An 18,500-nucleotide genomic window follows, 5' to 3' on the forward strand; every position below is an offset into this window, starting at 1 on the left:
TTTAACCATATAGGATGATGAAGGTAAGTCAGGGCTTAGAGTGTAAAACTTATGTGATCATGGTGCAGTTGTACAGAACATTGGTGAGGCCACACTTCAGTATTGATCAATTTTGGCTGCCCAGCTATAGGAAAGATGTAATTAAATGGAAACAGTGCAGAAAAGATGGACAAGATCGTGCCAGGACTTGATGGACTGTGTCATTGAGAAATGTTAAGCAGGATAGGACTTTGTCAAGATGGCTAGGGCATGCCAGCTTTGTCAAGATGGCGCTGAGCTGCAATATCCATCGATGGTGAGGGGTCAGGCTTCCCTTCATTGGGACCCGAAAGAAAGGGAGTAAAACCCAGAGTGAAGTGGGGGAAGAGGAAGGAGTACAAGATGTCAAATGGTAGGTGAAGTCAGGGGAGAGGGAGAAGCTGGGAGGTGATAGGTGGAAAAGGAAAAGGGCTGAAGAAGAAGGAATTTGATGGGAGAGTGGACCTGGGAGAAAGGGAAGGAGGAGGGAAACCGAGAGGAGATGATGTGAAGATAAGAGACAAGAGGGAAGCCTGAGTGGGAATGGAAGAGGGAGAGGGAAGGGAGGAAAAAAAGACATTTTTTGTTAATGTTCTGCCCCTTATTATTTTTCTCCCAGAATACAAAGAGCAGCAACCTGGAAAATAATTTTAAATTCACGCAAGATCACTCTAGAAGTCCAGCATCCCTTAAAGTATGCAAAGTAAAGAAATGACTCTCAGCATATCTCCAAACAGCAGTTTTACCAGAGGATTCATTATTTTCTTTAATAATGTGTTTCAAGTCAGTTCTATCAGTAGGTCTAATGCAGGAAAGTAGAAACAGAATGGCCAAGTTTGTTTTTTTTTTGTTTCTTTGGTGAAACACATGTAAAAAAAGTAACAAAAGTTTATCAGCATTTCAGTCACAAAATTCCAAACATTCACATTATACACTATACAATTTAAAATATAAATACAGTATTGCTCTGTGTGCATTGCAAAGGGAGAATTTCATACAGAGTCATTTCTATTGCTGTTCATAAAAAGAAAAAAAAATGAAGACAATTGGGTGAAGCAACCGGGTTATTTTCCTTTTAAAAATGAATCTACTGCAAAACATTTCAAAAAAAAAATCTGCTGCTGGCCAGATCAGGTTTAATTACTGGACATTCTTTTTGCTCTGACCACATTAACCCTTGGATTTAGAAATAATTTTTCTATTCAAACCTTTCCACAGGTGAATTTAAATAAATCAGTGAGATTTGACTCCCCCTTCAGTGAGAAAATCTCCACCCATTCCCATAGACATCGAATGAAAATTTTCAAAATATAAAAATCATTCCCTTGAAATTCAATTCAAAATGAAATATTTTAATCTGTTTCCATTGTGCTAATTTTAAACGCGTGTGTTGCTTTATACAGATACCCAAGGGTTAACAGCAGAAATGTTACAAAAATATAGCTTGTTTTTTTTTCTATCCAGTCCTTCTAAGGCAAATTAATAAAAACCCATCAATTAAACGAAATGGCCATACGTCATTGTCACGCACTATACAACTGTCACATTCTGACAAACATTCATTTAAAAAATGAACTAGGATGGTGATATATACAAAAATTAATTTATTTTTTTGGGTTTTTTTTTACAAAAAAACTGGAGGTTTATAATTCACCCTTAGAAAAAGGCAGCTCCGTATCGTAGTGTGATTAGTGAGGGCCGCAAAAAAGCTGCCATATCTGAGAAAGTTAATATATTAGCACTTTGACCTCAAAGAACCAACTGGTTTTTGCAAAGGTAACGTAGCGTCCTTTTTGCATTTGCTATTTTGATTGCTTGTGTCCATGTGAGTTAAAAAGCAGCTTCACAATGCAGTCTCTGGGCTTGATCCCACCCGGCATCCTTAGAAATACACTACACAGGGGTCTTGCAGCTGTAGGAGTGAAAGACTGGTTGAGGAAGGGAGTTGTTGAACACTTGTAAATCAGACAATTACTCATCCAAGTTCTACAAAAATGGTTTTCTCTCATGTTTATGCACCGTTAGCCTTTTCCATTATCTGTAGACTTTACATTGCTTATTGTAGAGATCAGAATTGTATATTTGGGAACAACAGCCGAAATGCTCCTTGGGCAACCTCTTAAATAATGGCATAAACACTTTCTCCAACCCTTCATGAGGGTGCTTGCAATACTGTAAATGTTGCCGGAAGGTAGATTAAATGCTCCACTAGATGATGTAATAAGTTTTGAAATTTTAAAAAAGTTCATTCATTCGGCTATCTGAAAACTTAGCTTGAAGAAGTGAAAAGGGTGAGTTTAATGTTAAATCACGATTGCTGATATGGCTGTAACTACTGAAAGGAGGGAAAAGAAGGAAAGCTGATGATGGATAAAAGGTGCAAAAATGTTCTATATGCTCTAAACAGATTAAGAACAGTTTTGTCCACATATAAATACGTTTACCCATTATTTGTAAAGCATTACTGAATGGCATGAGAATTGTCAACTTATGCAACGTCTGCAGTAATATTTGTACCATGGAATGCACGAACAAGCAACAGAACTACAATTTCATTTTAATTTAACTCATTAATATCACCTTGAAGAGTTTTGCAGTCCTCTTTTGTTAATAATCACATTTGAAGAAACTGCTGTTTGATCTCTCCCAAATGTTTTCTTTCATCAAATCAAATCATCCCCCACCCTGCTCAATCTCTTACCTCCCACCCCACCCCTCCCTCCAATGTGTTACTCTAGGCACTGTTTGGAACAGGTTTGGCTCGAATTGCAAGGAACAGTTTTCCCACCATTCAGTGGTGTAGTCAGTGCCTCGAATATAATTTGTTTATCCAGGAATGCTGGTGTCGGACATGGCCATATGAACTTTTTGTTCCTTTTCGATATAATCCTTGGATGTACTTGGGGGCATTTTGCTGATATATGGAAGCTATAGAGAAAGAGAGAAATAAATTATAATTACTATTTGTTCTCTAAGGCAGAAAACCCCAACATATTCAGTACACCCTACTGTGGATTTTGAGGTTGATTGAGTCCTGGAGTTGATATCCAGAGGTCCAGAGGTCAAAGACAGGGGTCAGCAAGTCTTGAGGTCAAGGTTTAAAGATTAGCGAGTCTAGAGATCAAAGACAGCCGTCAGCGAATCCTTAGGCAGAGCCCAAAGGTAAAAGCCCCTGGCTTGGTGTATCTGGAGGTCAGAGGTCTGAGAGTCTGGGCCAAGGACTGGAGGCCCAGTGGTTGTCTGTCTGTCCTGCAGTTGGAGGCCTGCCCTGTATGTGTGAGTGGGTGTGTGAGAGGAAGTTGAGAAAAGGGGTTGTTCTACTGAATATTGTGAGCATGCTATACTGGTGCTGATTATTAGCAGAAATGACATACTGTATATTTCAATGTACATAAATGAATCTGATACCTCAACAGCTGTGTTTACAATAATTAGAAACCAAATATCCAGACACCTTATTGGAGAAGTTTGCGGGGTGCTGTGTAGTATCGATCACGCATGCAATTCTGGTACTGGGTTTACAGAGCAGCTGGGGTGCTGGTATAAAGTCTTGTGGTTCTGTGCAATTGGTCAGATAACTTGATCCATTCAATGACAATTGCTAGCAACTCTTAACTGTACCTAAAGTACCTTGGAAGGAACTGTAGCCTCAAAAAATCTACTGATGATCCTCTTTTTAAGGACGGCCAGGGATGGGCATTAAATTACCTTGCCCTCTCCACTTGAATAAGTAATATAATTAATAAGATTAAGGGTAGATCAATACATCACAGGAATTTCCTAATACGTGTAAGTATAGATAGTGAATAAAGTTGATCCTTCAGAAATATTTTTTTAAACATTTTATGTAAAGTTTACAGAATGTCTTTTTGTTCCTTTTACCACCCTCCCCCCACCCATATACCATCCAATATCAGAAGATACTGGCCAAACTTACGTGTTAAACAGGCAACTTTTGGCTTATCCCAGTATCCATTGGTCCGACACTTAATGATTGGAAAATGCCGCTGGATGAAGCCACGACTGCAGTGGTATCGGACCATTGAGTTTATTTCATATCGAGGCTTCAATTTCCCAAATGTTCTAGCATTTTTCACCACCGGTGGTTGGCCACAAGCAACTGAACAAAAAGAATACGTTTGCATGTTAACATTGAGGATGAATTCATGTGTTAAATACATCAAATATTCCTCATTCGTATTGGGCACAGTAATGTTGGTCTCCTTCAAGGATGAAAATAAGAATGGTCATATATTCACCCAAATCATGTTCTGCCCAATCCTGGTGCGAGGTAATTAGATAGCACTGAAAGCTTAAAACTCACTCATCTACTTCACGTGGCTATACTTTCCACTACAAAGTGAAAGGCAAGCTGATATTAGATGTAAATCTCCCCAATCTTTCCATTCCCTATTCTGGTTACCCTCTGTCCCTTCTCTTGCTCATCACCTGATCAACACCTCCCTCTGGTGACCCTCCTCCTGCCCTTTCTCCCATGGTTCACTGTCCTCTCCTATCAGATTTTTCCTCCTTCAGCCCTTTACTGCTTCCACCCATCATATCCCAGTTTATCACCTCATCCTCCCTCAGGACCCCCCACCTTGCCCCTCACCTGCCATCTTGGACTACTTTCCCTCCGCCACCTGATTCTGGCCTCTTCCCCCTTCCTTTTCAGATCTGATGAAGGGTCTTGGCCTTAAACCTTGATTGTTCATTCTTCTCCATAGATGCTGCCTCACATACTCAGTTCCTCCAGCATTTTGTGGGTACTGCTCTGGATTTCTAGCATCTGCAGAATCTCTTGTGTTTCTTGACATAAATAATGTTCCCACAGAGGAGGGTGGGTGGTGAAGCCACACAGTTCAAAGGAATAACTCAATAACTACACTCCTCATATAATACAGCTTTCAAAATTTTTACCTTTCACTTTAGTTCTCTTTGAGAGATTGTTTGTTCGTTATGTGCCATGTTGTATGACATGGGTGATCATGGTCTTCACATTACCATGATTATTTTTTGGCAATTTTTTTTTACATAAGTAGTTCACTATTGCTTTCATCTGGGCAGTGTCTTTAAAAGACAGGTGACCCCAGTCATTATCAAAACTTTTCAGATATTGTCTACCTAGTATCAGTGGTTGCACAACCAGGACTTGTGATCTGCACCGGCTGCTCAGAGGACCATCCACCACCTGCTCCCATGGCTTCACATGACCCTGATCAGGGAGCTAAGAGTATGCCACACCTTGCCCAAGAGTGACCCGCAGGATAGCAAAGGGAAGGAGCGCCTTGTTCCTCTATTAGTAGAGGCACCTCTTCACCAGCTACCCTTCATTGACAGGTTGCCTTTATGAATACTGTTCTCTGGAAAATAATTTTCCATATCCCCAAAAGTTTGGTCCACAGTCTTTATCTTAGCTTGCTTGTTAAACTCAAATGCTGAAACATTTTTCATATTTAGTGGGAGAACGAGTCAAAAACATTACATAAATCTAATAGTCTTTTCAACTTAATAGGTGGTTATATTTCTGATTTTGTCTCTCACCTTTTTAAATATTCCAGAAAAGTGTGAGTGAAGAGTTGCACACAACAAGCAGCACTACAGTACAGGCCCTTCAGCATGCGATGTTGTGCCGAACTTTTAACCTACTCTAAGGTCAATTTAACCCTTCCCTCCCACATAACCCTTCATTTTTCTTCATTCCATGTACCTACTTCAGAGTTTCTTCAATGCCCCTAACGTATCTGCCTCTATCACCATCTCTGGCAGAACATTCTGAGCACTCACCACTCTCTCTGCTCTGTATCACCCCCTCTGGACTTACCTCATGTACACACTCTACCATGGCACCCTAATGAATTTTGTGAATGGAAGCACAGCGTTGGAATTTCCAGTGATGGTACAGGTCTGAGGGGCAGAATGGCCTACTCTTGGTCCAAGTTTCTATGTTTGTCATTTCACTTGTTCGACTATATAAAGAGATGGCAATTGTCTAAACCGGAGAAGATGCTTCCAATAATGGCAGAGTCGAGGACCAAAGTGCATAGCTCAGAATATAAGATGGTCCCTTTAGAACAGAGATGAAGAGTAACCTCTTTAGCTAGATGGTGGTGAATTTGTGGAATTCATTGGCACCGACGTCTCCGAAGGCCAAGTCACTGGGCATATTTAAAGAGGCGGTTGATAGATTCTTATACAGCAGATGCAATCTCATTGGCTCTTTATGTGGTCATGGATCACCTGAACAATATTTATGACAGGATTCTGTTTGAGTACAGCTCAGTGTTTAACACAATCATTCCTACAGTTCTGATTGAAAAGCTCCAAAACCTGGGACTCTGTACCTCCCTCTGCACCTGGATTCTCGACTTCCTCACTGGAAGATCAAAGTCAGTGCAAAATCGAAAACAATGTCTTTCACCTCACTGACAATCAACACCGGTGCACCTCAAATACGTATGTGTGGTTAGCCCACTACTCTACTCTCTCTACCCCCATGACCATGTGGTGAGGCAAAGCCAAAGCGCCATCTGAAATTTGCTGATGACACAGCAATTGTTGGCAGAATTTCAGATGCTGACAAGAAAGCATAAAGGGGCAAGATGGATCAGCTAGTTGTGTGGTGTCTAAGCAATAACCTTGCACCCAACTTCAGGATCGAAATAAACAGCAGAAAGTTGTAAACTCAGCTCCATCATGGGTACTAGCCTCCATAGCATCCAGGACATCTTCAAGGAGCAATGCCTCAAAAAGTTCATTAATTAACCCCAGTACCTAGGACACATCCTCTTCTCATTGCTACCATCAGGAAGGAGTATAGGAGCCTGAAAGCACACACTCAGTGATTCAGGAACAGCTTCTTCCCTCTCCCAATGAATAGATATTGAACCCAAGAACACTACCTCACTACCTTTCTGTTTTTTTGCACTACTTTCTTAACTTTTTAAAAATGTATATATTTACTTATTGTAATTCAGTGTTTGTTATGTAGTGCAACATACTGCTGCTGCAAAACAATGAATTTCACAACATATGCCAGTGATATTAACCTGATTCTGATTGATTAGTAAGGTTATAGGAAGAAGACAGGAGAATGGGATTCAGAGGGATAAACAAACCCGCTGATAGAATGGTGCAGCAGACTTGATGGGCCAAATGGTTTAATTCTGCTCCTCTGTCTTGGTTGTCCCCTCTTTGTATAGACAATATCTATATCAGTTCTTACACAAGTTTAAAAAAAATAACAATTTAACCATTAAAGCCAAAGCAAAGTTTTTAATACTGCTCGTGGGCTGACTTTGAAATCATTGAGACATGAACTAGAATTAACAACTGAAGAGGTCACAAAGGAAATTTTAGATCATCTTATTTTCTTAAACAGTCCCTGGGCTCAAGTATAACAGATTTTCACTTTGGCTTTAGGGGAGACTTCTACTCTAGATGGGATGGTAGGTATCTGGTGAACGAGTGGCTAGATAGTTTGTGAGATTGCACACTCCTTCCACAGTTCGTGCTCAGCTTCTGTGCACTCTCTGAGCACTGACTTGACAGAACCATATAACCATAGAACATTACAGCACCGAAACAGGCCTTTTGGCCCTTCTTGGCTGTGCCGAATCATTTTTCTGCCTAGTCCCACTGATCTGCACCTGGCCCATATCCCTCCATACACCTCTCACCCATGTACCTGTCCAAGTTTTTCTTAAATGTTAAAAGTGAGCCCACATTTACCACTTCATCTGGCAGCTCATTCCACACTCCCACCACATCTTCAATCTCATTCCGACTGTTTCTCTTCTGGATCTGCATCAGAGTTAGGTTTATTGTTTTTGACCTAAGTCGTGAAATTTGGTGTTTTGCACCAGCAGTCCAGAGCAAAAAGGGCAAAACTAATGAGCAGTGTTCATGGGTTCACTTCCACATTAAGGTCACATGAGCCTTGAATGGCCAGACCTTAAGACATAGGTGCAGAATTAGGCTATCCAGCTCATCAAATCTGCTCCGTCATTTCATCATGACTGATCCATAGCCCTCTCAATCCCATTCTCCTATCTTCACCCCATAACCTTTCACACTGTGACTAATCAAGAACCTATCAACCTCTGCCTTAAATGCTCTAGTGACCTGACCCCTACAACTGCCTGTGGCAATGAATTTCAGATTCTAACTAAAGTAACTGGACATCCCTCTATGTTGAGGCTGTGCTGTCTGGTATTAGCCTCCCCTACCAAAGGAAACATCCTCTTCATGTCCTGCCTTCTCCCCATAATCTTTGACACACTTATCAATCAGAATTGGATAGATTTCAATGAGACCCCCCCCCCCTCATTTTTCTATATTCCAGTAAGTGCAGGCCCAGAGTGATCAAATGCTCCTCATATGCTAACCCTTTCATTCTTGGAATAATTTTCATCAATCTCCTCTAGACCCTCTATAATGCGAACTCATCTTTTCTTAGATAAGGGACACCAAAATTGCTCATAATACGCCAAATGCAGTCCGACCAATACCTTATAGAGCCTCAGACATGAAAGATATGGCATTCAGTCAAGAAAGCTCTAAGTTGGGTACTCAACCTGGGGTGCACAGACTCCTTGCTTAATGGTGTTGGCCCATGGCACAAAAAAAGGTTTAGAACCCCTGCTCGGAGAAGATCCTTGATCCTTTTGCCTGTTCTGATACCCTTCCCTCACAAAGCTGGTGTAACCACTTGGCATTTATTAAGAAACGAAAGACTAGCACTGAAAGTAGTCTGTAATAAAGAGGCCAAAATAATTGAAAATACAAAGAAAGAAAGAATCCAAAAACAACACTTTTTTTTATATTTACTCATTCCAGTGCCAACAGCACTGGATCATTTGTAACACTCTCTGGCAAGCAACTAACCCGGAAATGCCTACCTATAATCAACATGTGTAGAACAGACACACAGATGCATTTTGTAACGTATCCAGGGCTATAAAGTGCACAGCAGTAAACCATGATACCCAGACCATGACTTTGCCAACAATTCAATAAGCAACACAAATAGATTTGCAGTTCATTCATGGCACTCTCTTTATACTTTCATAAGGCTTTTGATGCTGCTACTAGACAAGATAAGAGCCCATGGTATTACAGAAATAGTAATAGCATGTTTAGAAGATTGCCTGACTTGCGGGAGGCAGAGTGGAAATAAAGAGGCCTTTTCTGGTGTCCAGTGGTGTTCCACAGTCATCGGTGTTGACTCCAGTTCTTTTCACATAATATGCCAATGATTTGGCTAACAATGGCTTTGTTGCCAAGTTGATAGATGATACAAAGAAAGGTGGAGAGGCAGGTAGTGTTCAAGAAGCAGTTTGCAGAAGGACTTATGAAATTGGGAGATTGGGCAAAGAAGTGGGAGATGAAATATAGTGATGGGAAGTGTATGGTCATGATCTTTGGTAGAAAGAATAAAGCTATAGTCTTGGGAGTCCTTTGTAGTATTCCTTAAAGGTTAACTGGCAGGTTGAGCCAGTGCTGAGGAAGGCAAATGTAATGTTAGCATTCATTTCAAGGGGACTAGAATACAAAAGCAAGGATGCAATGTTGAGTCTTTATAAGACATTGGCAGATCACACTTGGAGCATTGTGAGCTGTTTTGAGACCCTTATCTAAGAAAGGAAGTGCTGGCGTTGGAGATGAGCATCACAAGAATGATCCCAGGAATGACAGAGTCAACTTATAAGGAGCATTTTAAACTTCATGCTGGAGTTTAGAATGGGGGGTGGAGGGTGTGGAGGTATAATATTGAAAGCCTTAGATAGAGTGGATGTGAAGAGGATGGTTTCTATAGTGGGGGAGTCTAGGACCAGAGGGCACAGCCTCAGAATACAAGGATGTCGCTTCAGAACAGATGAGGAGGAATTTCTTTCATCAGAGAGTGGCGAATCTGTGGAATTCTTTACCACAGATGGCTGTGGAGGCAGAGTCATTGGGCATATTTAAAGCAGAGGTTGACAGGTTGTTGATTAGTAAGAGTGTCAAAGGTTATGGGGAAGAGGGGAAGAGAATGATTCACCCTACGGAAAAGGCTGCAGAGGATTTAAGAGTCTGTCGACTCCATCATGGGCATCTTCCAAAAGGTGCTGCCTCAAGAAGAAAACTCCCTCTATAAGAAAATTCATCCATCAAGGACATGCCCTCTTCTCATCACTACCATAGGGAGAAGGTACAAGAGGGACACACTCTCAACATTTTAGGAACAGCCGTTACACCCTCAACCATCAGATTTCTGATTTGTCCATGAACCCTGCCTCATTATATTGCTCTTTTATCAAACTATTTCATATTGTAACCGCTAATAATTTTCTTATGTATTGCACTGTACTGCTGCCACAAAACAACAAATGACATGACATAATTCAGTGACAATAAACCTGATTCCGAATACATCACACTGCAGACAATAAACAGGAAACTTACCTGTGCCTTTTTTGCATGTGTAGGTGAGGTGGTAATTACATGGAACATCATTCCACTGGCCGTCCTCATGCCAGATCATAACCACACAGTCTTCGCCTGAAGAAAAGAAACTATCGGGCTGGTGAGGCCGCCAGTTTTCATATTGCTGTGCAAGAAATCAAATGACAAGTTACGCTAAATTTGCATAGGCTGTCTATTTTTTAAAAAAAACTTCATGCTACTGAATCTAAAGCAGCCATGACAAGATCTACAATTAGATAATTATATTCTTAGTGAATTTTGATTGCTCTGAGGTTGATCCCAGCAGTTCATACATTTTAATTTGAATATAATTATATGTTAATTAGAACAAATTATTGCCCTGAATGGTGGAAATGAACTGGAATAGTAGGTGTGTTGGAAGATGACATAATTTTAATGCATAAAAAAAGGCCTTAATTATTCTACAGGGTCTGATTGTCCTACAGATCTCTGCTGCAGATATTCAGAGTCCATGCACCTCGTTCACTTGTGCAATAAAGCTTTTGCACTCAGTGGCCACTTTACCCCTGTACACCTGCTCGTTAATGCAAATACCTAATCAGCCAATCAAGTGGCAGCAAAAGCATGTAGACATGGTCAAGAAGTTCAGTTGTTGTTCGGACCAAACATCAGAATGGAGGAAAAATGTGACCTAAGTGACTTTGACCATGGAATGATTATTGGTGCCAGATGATAAATCTCAGAAAGTGTTGATCTCCTGGGATTTTCATACAGAAGTCTCTAGAGTTTACTGAGAATCATGCAAGAAACAGGTAACATCCGGTGTACAGCCATTCTGTGGGCAAAACACCTTGTTAGTGGGAGAGGTCAGAGGACAATTGTGTATTTAATACTTTTAGTTATATTTGAGTAATCTTGTATAAATATTGGTTGAGCATTCCTGTTCTTTTAATAATTTATTACAGGTTTAATTACAAATACATGAACTGCAAATGTCATCATGCTATCACATAATAAGTAGGTGCCTTGTTTAAAAATAAACTTAAAGTTAAACCTGCATACCCAGACTCTTGTGACTTCCTTGAATTAGTTTGAGGTTACAAAACATAACAGCAATGGTCGGGCTAGTTCATGCTGACAGAAAGACAACAGTAACTCAAATATCTAAGCATTACGACAGAAGAGCATCTCCGAACACACAAAACTTCAAACTTCGAAGTGGATGGGCTACTGCAGCCATGAGAGCATGGACAGTCATTCAGTGATAACTTTATTAGGTACTGAGAATATATTTCACTAGCCAGGAGGTTGGGACTACAGGATTTCTCCTCCATGCCTAAAGTCCCATACTTTAGCACAGTACAGCAAGAACTTAACGCCTAACAAATAGTTGCGGTACATGTGGTAATCGGCTAAGTGATCACACATTTTAGGAATGCTTCTCCTCATCGGAGTGCAGTGGATGTGTGCCATAGTCAAGAACTAGTTCCACTATTCCTAAATGCACAACCATTTGAAATAACACATGAGAAAATCATTTCACCAAATGAAAGATATCTTGAAAATTAAATTTCATGTTCACATTTTTAAAATAACACTGATTTCATTTTTTAAGATCTTTATTGATAGTGTCAGTTTTCCCCTTCTTCAGAGAAAAGAATGGACAATGATAATTTGTTCCAAAGGGAACAATTTACAAATGAATATTTTGGCCTGAATTCTACCTGCCTTGCTTGCATTGGCAGTACTTCACTGTTTCACTTGGTCGCATAAAATATCTTTCTGTGCTGTCAAATAAATATTCTTAATCTGACATAAATTGGTAAATCAGTACCCATTTTCAAAACGCTCCAAATGTTGAGGCTTAGAAATTAGAGTATTAGATATTTTGGGAAAATGTATTTTGTAATTAATACTGATAATCCAAAAAAATAGAGGGGAGTGTATTAGAATCAGGAGTTGACCTCCAAGGACCTCAGCAAAACAATCCATGGGGCACAGCAAAGAGCAAAATTATTGCTCTGATTTAATCTATATTCGAGCTTCCATGGGTTTATGATAACAAAATAAGATAGGTGCATTCATAACAACAGAAAATGCAAGATGTTGTCAGGTCACCCATCAAAAACGTAAGACATCCTGCAGATGCTGTAAATCCAAAGCAACATACACAAAATTCCAGAGGAACTCATCAGGTCGGGCAGCATCTATGGAAATGAATGAACAGTTGACATTTTAGGGCCGTAAAACAAAGGGGGAGGATGCCAGAATGATATGGTGTGGGGAGGGGCAGGTGGACAAGCTAGAAGGTGATAGGTGAAGCCATGTGGGTGGGGGGGGAGGCGAGATGAAGTAAGAAGCTGGGAGGTGACAGGTGAAAAAGGTAAAATGCTGGAGAAGGAATCTGATAGGAGAGGAGAAGGCAAGAGTGGGAGGTGATAGGTGGGTGAGGAGGAGGTAATGGGGAAATGAAGAGGGAAGGCGGAGGGATTAATACTGGAAGATGGAGAAATTGAGGTTCAAGCCATCAGGTTTGGAGGCTACTTAGACAAAATACGAGGTGTTGCTCCTTTAACCTAAGAGTGGCTTCATCATGGTAGAAGAGGAGGCCATGGAACCACATGTTGGATTGGGAATGGGGATAGGAATTGAAATAGTTGGCCACTGGGAAATCCTGCTTTTTGTGGATTGAGTGGAGCAGCTCAACAAAGCAGTCCCCTGACCTACATTAGGTCTTACCAATGTAGAGGAACACTGCATTGGGAGCACCAGATAGAGTAGACAGCTCCAACAGTTTCCCTTCTAACTTGTCCTCCTTCCCTTCCCTCCAACTTTTAATTCTGGCATCTTCCCCCTTCCTTTCCAGTCCTAATGAAAGGCCTTGATCCAAAAACTTCAACTGTTTATTAATTTCCATAGATGCTGGCTGACCTAATCAGTTCCTTCGTCATTTAGTGCATGTTGGTGACCCATCAACACAAGAAAGAAAAGAAGTGAAAATTGTGTCCACCATTTCAATCTTTGCTTTGCTCATTTATCTGTGAGTTTCAAATCGCCACAGTGGCATAATGGTAAATGTAATGCTAATACAGCTCAGGGTTTTATAGTTTGGAGTTCAATTCCAATGCTGGCTAAGATGTTTGTATGTCCTTCTCGTTGGCACACAAGTTTTGCCTGATGCTCCAGTTTCTTCCCACAGTCCAAAGACATACCAGTTAGTATAATAATTGACCATTGCTCTTTGGGGTCGGTATCGGCTGTTCTGCATTGTATATCTATAGATACACAGTGAGATATATATCACTGAGTGGGAAATAGTGGAAGACTCGATGGGCCAAATGGCTTAATTGTGCTCCTGTATTTTATGGTTTTATGGTCTTATAAATAAAATAAAACTCAAACTCAATTACAAAATAAAATATAACTCAATGACAAATTTTCAGTCCGCTGTGATAATCTTTAAGCTATTTAAAGGTATTCACTACCATTAAGCACATTTGCCTAGTGTGTTAGCACAAGAAAGTAGCATCCGTCATCAAGAACCCCCACCATCCAGGCCATGCTTTCCTCTCACTACCACCATCAAGTAAGAGGTACAGGAGCCCTAGGCCCCACACCACCAGGGTCTGGAACAGTTATTATCCTTCAACCTTCAAGCTTCTGAACCATTGTGGATAACATCACTCACCCTAACACTGAACTGATTCCACAGCCTCCAGACTCACCTTCAATGACTCTGTAACTCGTGTTCTCAATTTGTATGTATGCATTTATCTGTATAGTTAGCTATCTTTCTCAGAGTAGTATATGGTGACGTATACTGTATGTACTTTGACCTTGATATCTGCAAAGCTTCTGCTCCTTTGAAAGATAGTTAGATTTATCATCATCATGAAGTGCCTTGTCGTATGACATGGGTGATCATGGTCTTTCATGGGTCTTTAATCTGCTTATTCTTTTCTCTATCCATGACAATGATTGTTCTAGGCAAAGTTTTCTACAAAAGATGTTTACCATTGCCACATTCTGTGCAGTGTCTCTACAAGATGGGTGACCCTATCCATTAGCAATGTTCTTGAGTTAGATCAAGACCAAAAGACCCTCTCACTGTGGTGACCCCTCTCTGTTCCTTGTTAGGGAGAGAGTTGTTGGGTGAATAATTAGGTTCTGTTGAACTGCAGATCCTGGCCTCTCTTTGGGGGCTTTGCTATTGTTTGCCTGTTGAAATAAGGGGAGGGCGAGGAGGGGGTTGATGATTGCTACTGCTTATGCATGGGAAGGGGGAGAGAAGGGCTCTGGGTTTCTAATGTTTTACTGCCATTCACTCTCTGGGGTTCTAATTTGTTTTTATGGATGTCTACAATGAGCTAAAATTTCAGGTTGTATACTGTATACATTCTCTGATATTAAATGGAACCATTGAAATATAAGACTAAGATATGGGAGCAAAATTGGGGCATTTGGCCCATCAAGTCTGCTCCTATATCTTAAGATGACAAATAAGTGAAATTTTGTTATAGCTATCTCAGCTATAAATCTCAAAGCCAAGTGATTTACTGCTTCCCTTCCTCCATCATCAATGCTGCCCACAATCACATCTCTTCCATTTCACGCACGTCTCCTATCACCCCCAACCTCCAGCCACCTTACCAGGTCGATGGTTTCTTTTGTCTTCACCTACCACCCCACTAGCTTCTGTGTCCAGAAAATAATTCTCTGAAAGTACCGCCACCTCCAACCGGATCCCACCACCAAACACATCTTTCCTTCCCACACCCCCCCCCCCCAACTCTCTGCTCCCTACGCGACTCCCTTTTCCATTTGTCCTTCTCCACTAATCTCCTTCCTGGCACTTACCCTTGCAAGTTGAACAAGTGCTTCACTTACCCCTGCACCTCTTCCCTCACTATCATTCAGGGCCCTAAACAGTCTGTTCAAGTGAGGTGACTCTTCATCTGTGAGTCTGTTGGGAGTCATATACTGTGTTTGGTGCTCCTGGCATGACCTCCGGTATATTGGTGAGACCCAACATAGATTGGAAGGCTGCTTCACCAAGCATCTATGCTCCTCCGCCAGAACAAGCCGGATCTCCCAGTGGCCACCCATTGTAATTCCACTTGCCATTACCATTCCGATATGTCCATCCATGGCCTCTTCCACTGTTGTGATAAGGCTACATTTCGGTTGGAGGAACAACATCTTATATTCTGTTTGAGTAGCCTCCAATCTGATGGCATGAACATCAATTTCCCAACATCCAGTAATACCCCCCTTTCCCATTTCCCATCCCCTTTTCCTTCTTATCTCTTTGCCCACCCTTTGCCTCACTCTGGTGCACTGCTCCTCCCCTTTTCTCTTCCTTCCATGGCCTTCTGTCTCTTTCACCAATCAACTTCCCAGCTCTTTGCTTCATCCCTCCTCCTCCTCCTCCAAGTTTCACCTATTGCCTGGGTGTTTCTCTCTCCCCTCTCCCCTCCTTTCTGATCTACTCCTCAGCTTTTCTTCTCCAGTCCCACTGAAGGTTTTCGGCCCGAAATGTCAGTTGTACTCTTTTCCATAGATGCTGCCTGGCATGCCGAGTTCCTCCAGTATTTTGTGAGTGTTGCTTAGATTTCCAACATCTGCAGATTTTGTCTTGTTTTTACTTCCTTTTAAGTTTGTTGTGAGCACAACTATAACTTATTGTGTGTCAATCCAACTTTAAAATGAGGACGATTTTTCTGAGAACATTGAGATTTTTTGCCATTGTATTTCAAATGCGGGTTTTGAAATGGTTTTGGCAAAGCTGCTTTGTGCGGCTGTTACGAGACTGTTTCAAGTGCCAAGACATTGAATCAGACCTTAATGCCTTGTCTAAATTGGGCCAAATCTGATAAATGAATTTATTAAAATGGCTGTTCCCACCAAGTTGCTTAAATTTAGCAATATTATACTGTCTGAATCATTCACATAGATAAAATTTTGGACTCTTGACTTAGCAACTTTCCTTCAGAGAGTTGTAGATTTTTATGTGCACTGTTGTGCAGTACAGTGCTCTAATTAACAAAACAAATCTACTGTAATTCTAGCATATTTCTTCATGATACTTATCTAATGAAGTGAATTATTAAGTGATTAACTACAGATAGTTTTCTTTGCCTCTGCTGAGGCTTGCTATCGCCTCTACTCAAATGTGGTGAATCTTTATCACCAGTTGTCAGCAATATTAGGGGCAGTGGTTGCTTCAGTGAATCAGACATAGAAACCCTCTGAAAGGATTACGCTTACAGTAGGCAGCAATGAAAACTGTGCACACACAGCATATTGGTGGCTTATTGAATTGGCTCATTATTGTCACGTGCTCCGAAGTACAGTGAAAAGCTTGTCTTCACTGAAATCAGTATCAGCATTAAGAGCCATGTCGTATGACACAGACTATCACGGTCATGACCATGACTGTTCTTGGTAAATGTTTCTACTGAAGTGGTTTGCCATTGCCTTCTGCTGTGAAGTGTTTTTACAAGATGGGTTACCCCAGCCATGATCAGAGATTGTCGGCCTGTTGTCACTGGTCGCGTAGCCAGGATTTGTGATATGCACCAGCTGCTCATACCACCATCCAATTTCCTGCCCCCATGGCTTTCATGACCATGATCTGGGGGGGCGGTGGGGGGGTGCAAAGCAGGTGCTACACCTTGCCCAAGGGTGACCTTCAGGCTAGCTGAGGGAAGGAGCGCTTTACACCTCCTTTGGTAGATATACCTCCAACCTGCGATCCAACCATTCAACAAGGTAGAGCAATGCTGAATAAAGGGGAATAGTTTTAGGGAAAGTGCAGTGCAGATAGACAACAAGGTGCAAGGTCATAACGATGTAGATCGCAAGGTCAAGAGACTATCTTAATTGTTCATTTGTCTTATATCAGTAGGATTGAAGCTGTCTTTGAGCCTGGTAGTAGATGCTTTCAGGGTTTTGTATCCTCTGTCCGATAGGAGAGTGGAGAAGAGAGAATATGGGCTCTTTGACTATGTTGGCTGTTTTACTGAGACAAGGAAAAATGTAGACAAGAGATAATTATTACAGGCCTATAACAATTATCACTTGCTAGTGCAAAATCCATTTTCCAGAGCAGAGTAATTGCAGGAAATCACAGACAGACTTGTAGGTGTGATTGGTGTACTTGTTCTACACTTTAGTGCAGAAATATACATGGCACTGTTAGTAACACCACCAGCTGTAAGACGGGGCTTCAATACCTGCCGTTGTCTGTAAGGAGCCTATACATTCTCCCTGTGACTGTGTGGGTTTCCCTTGGGTGCTCTGGTTTCTTTTCAAATTCCAAAGGACGTACAGGATAAGATAGATGTGTTGTGGGCATACTATATCAGAGCCAGAAGCATGATGGGAGTTACCATCTTTTGCCAGCACAATCCAGCATAAGGACACATTTCACTGTATGTTTTAGAGCCATAGAGTCATTAGGAAAGTACACAGCACAGAAACAGGCCTTTTGGCCCATCTAGTCCATGCTGAAACATTAAAATTGCCTACTCTCATCAATTTGCCCCAGGACCATAGCCGTCTATCTCCCTTTCATCCATGTACCTATCCAAACTTGACTTAGATATTGAAATTTAACTCGCATGCACCACTTGTGCCGGCAGCTTGTTCCACACTCTGATGACCCTCTGAGTGAAGCAGTTCCCCCTCATGTTTCCCTTGAGCTTATATGGGTCCCAGCTATGCCTGCCTATTTGTCCACTTCATGAAACATTCCATGTCCGTGACCAAAATTGCAGACAATACTCCAAATTAGGCCTCATCAACATCTTGTACAACTTAACATCCCATCTCCTGTACTCAATTCTTTGATTTATGTAGACCAATGTGCCAAAGCTTTCCTTACGACCATATCTACCCTTGACGCCACTTTCAATGAGTTATGGACCTGGATTCCCCGATCCCTTCGTTCTACCGCACTCCTCAGTGCCCTACTGTTCACTGTGAAGGACCTTTTTGATGTACTGGTGAGAAATAAAACTAATCTAATTTCATCAAAACCAGTATTAACAGAA

The 18,500-nt window shown here is 41.2% G+C and overlaps 1 protein-coding gene across 1 annotated transcript in view; it reads right to left on the reverse strand.

The window, feature by feature from the left end:
- Positions 1-755: 755 nt before the first annotated feature.
- Positions 756-18,500, reverse strand: part of LOC132393867 (versican core protein-like) — a 184,071-nt gene continuing 166,326 nt past the window's right edge. The window contains exons 12-14 of the mRNA XM_059969260.1: positions 10,465-10,609; positions 3,956-4,138; positions 756-2,946 (exon numbers count right to left, since the gene is read on the reverse strand). Coding sequence (XP_059825243.1) covers positions 2,822-2,946; positions 3,956-4,138; positions 10,465-10,609 — 453 coding nt within the window. The 3' untranslated portion in view covers positions 756-2,821. The remainder of the gene's footprint in view (positions 2,947-3,955; positions 4,139-10,464; positions 10,610-18,500) is intronic.

The sequence above is a fragment of the Hypanus sabinus genome, chromosome 5, assembly GCF_030144855.1.
Source record: "Hypanus sabinus isolate sHypSab1 chromosome 5, sHypSab1.hap1, whole genome shotgun sequence".
NCBI classification, from domain to species: Eukaryota; Metazoa; Chordata; class Chondrichthyes; order Myliobatiformes; family Dasyatidae; genus Hypanus; species Hypanus sabinus.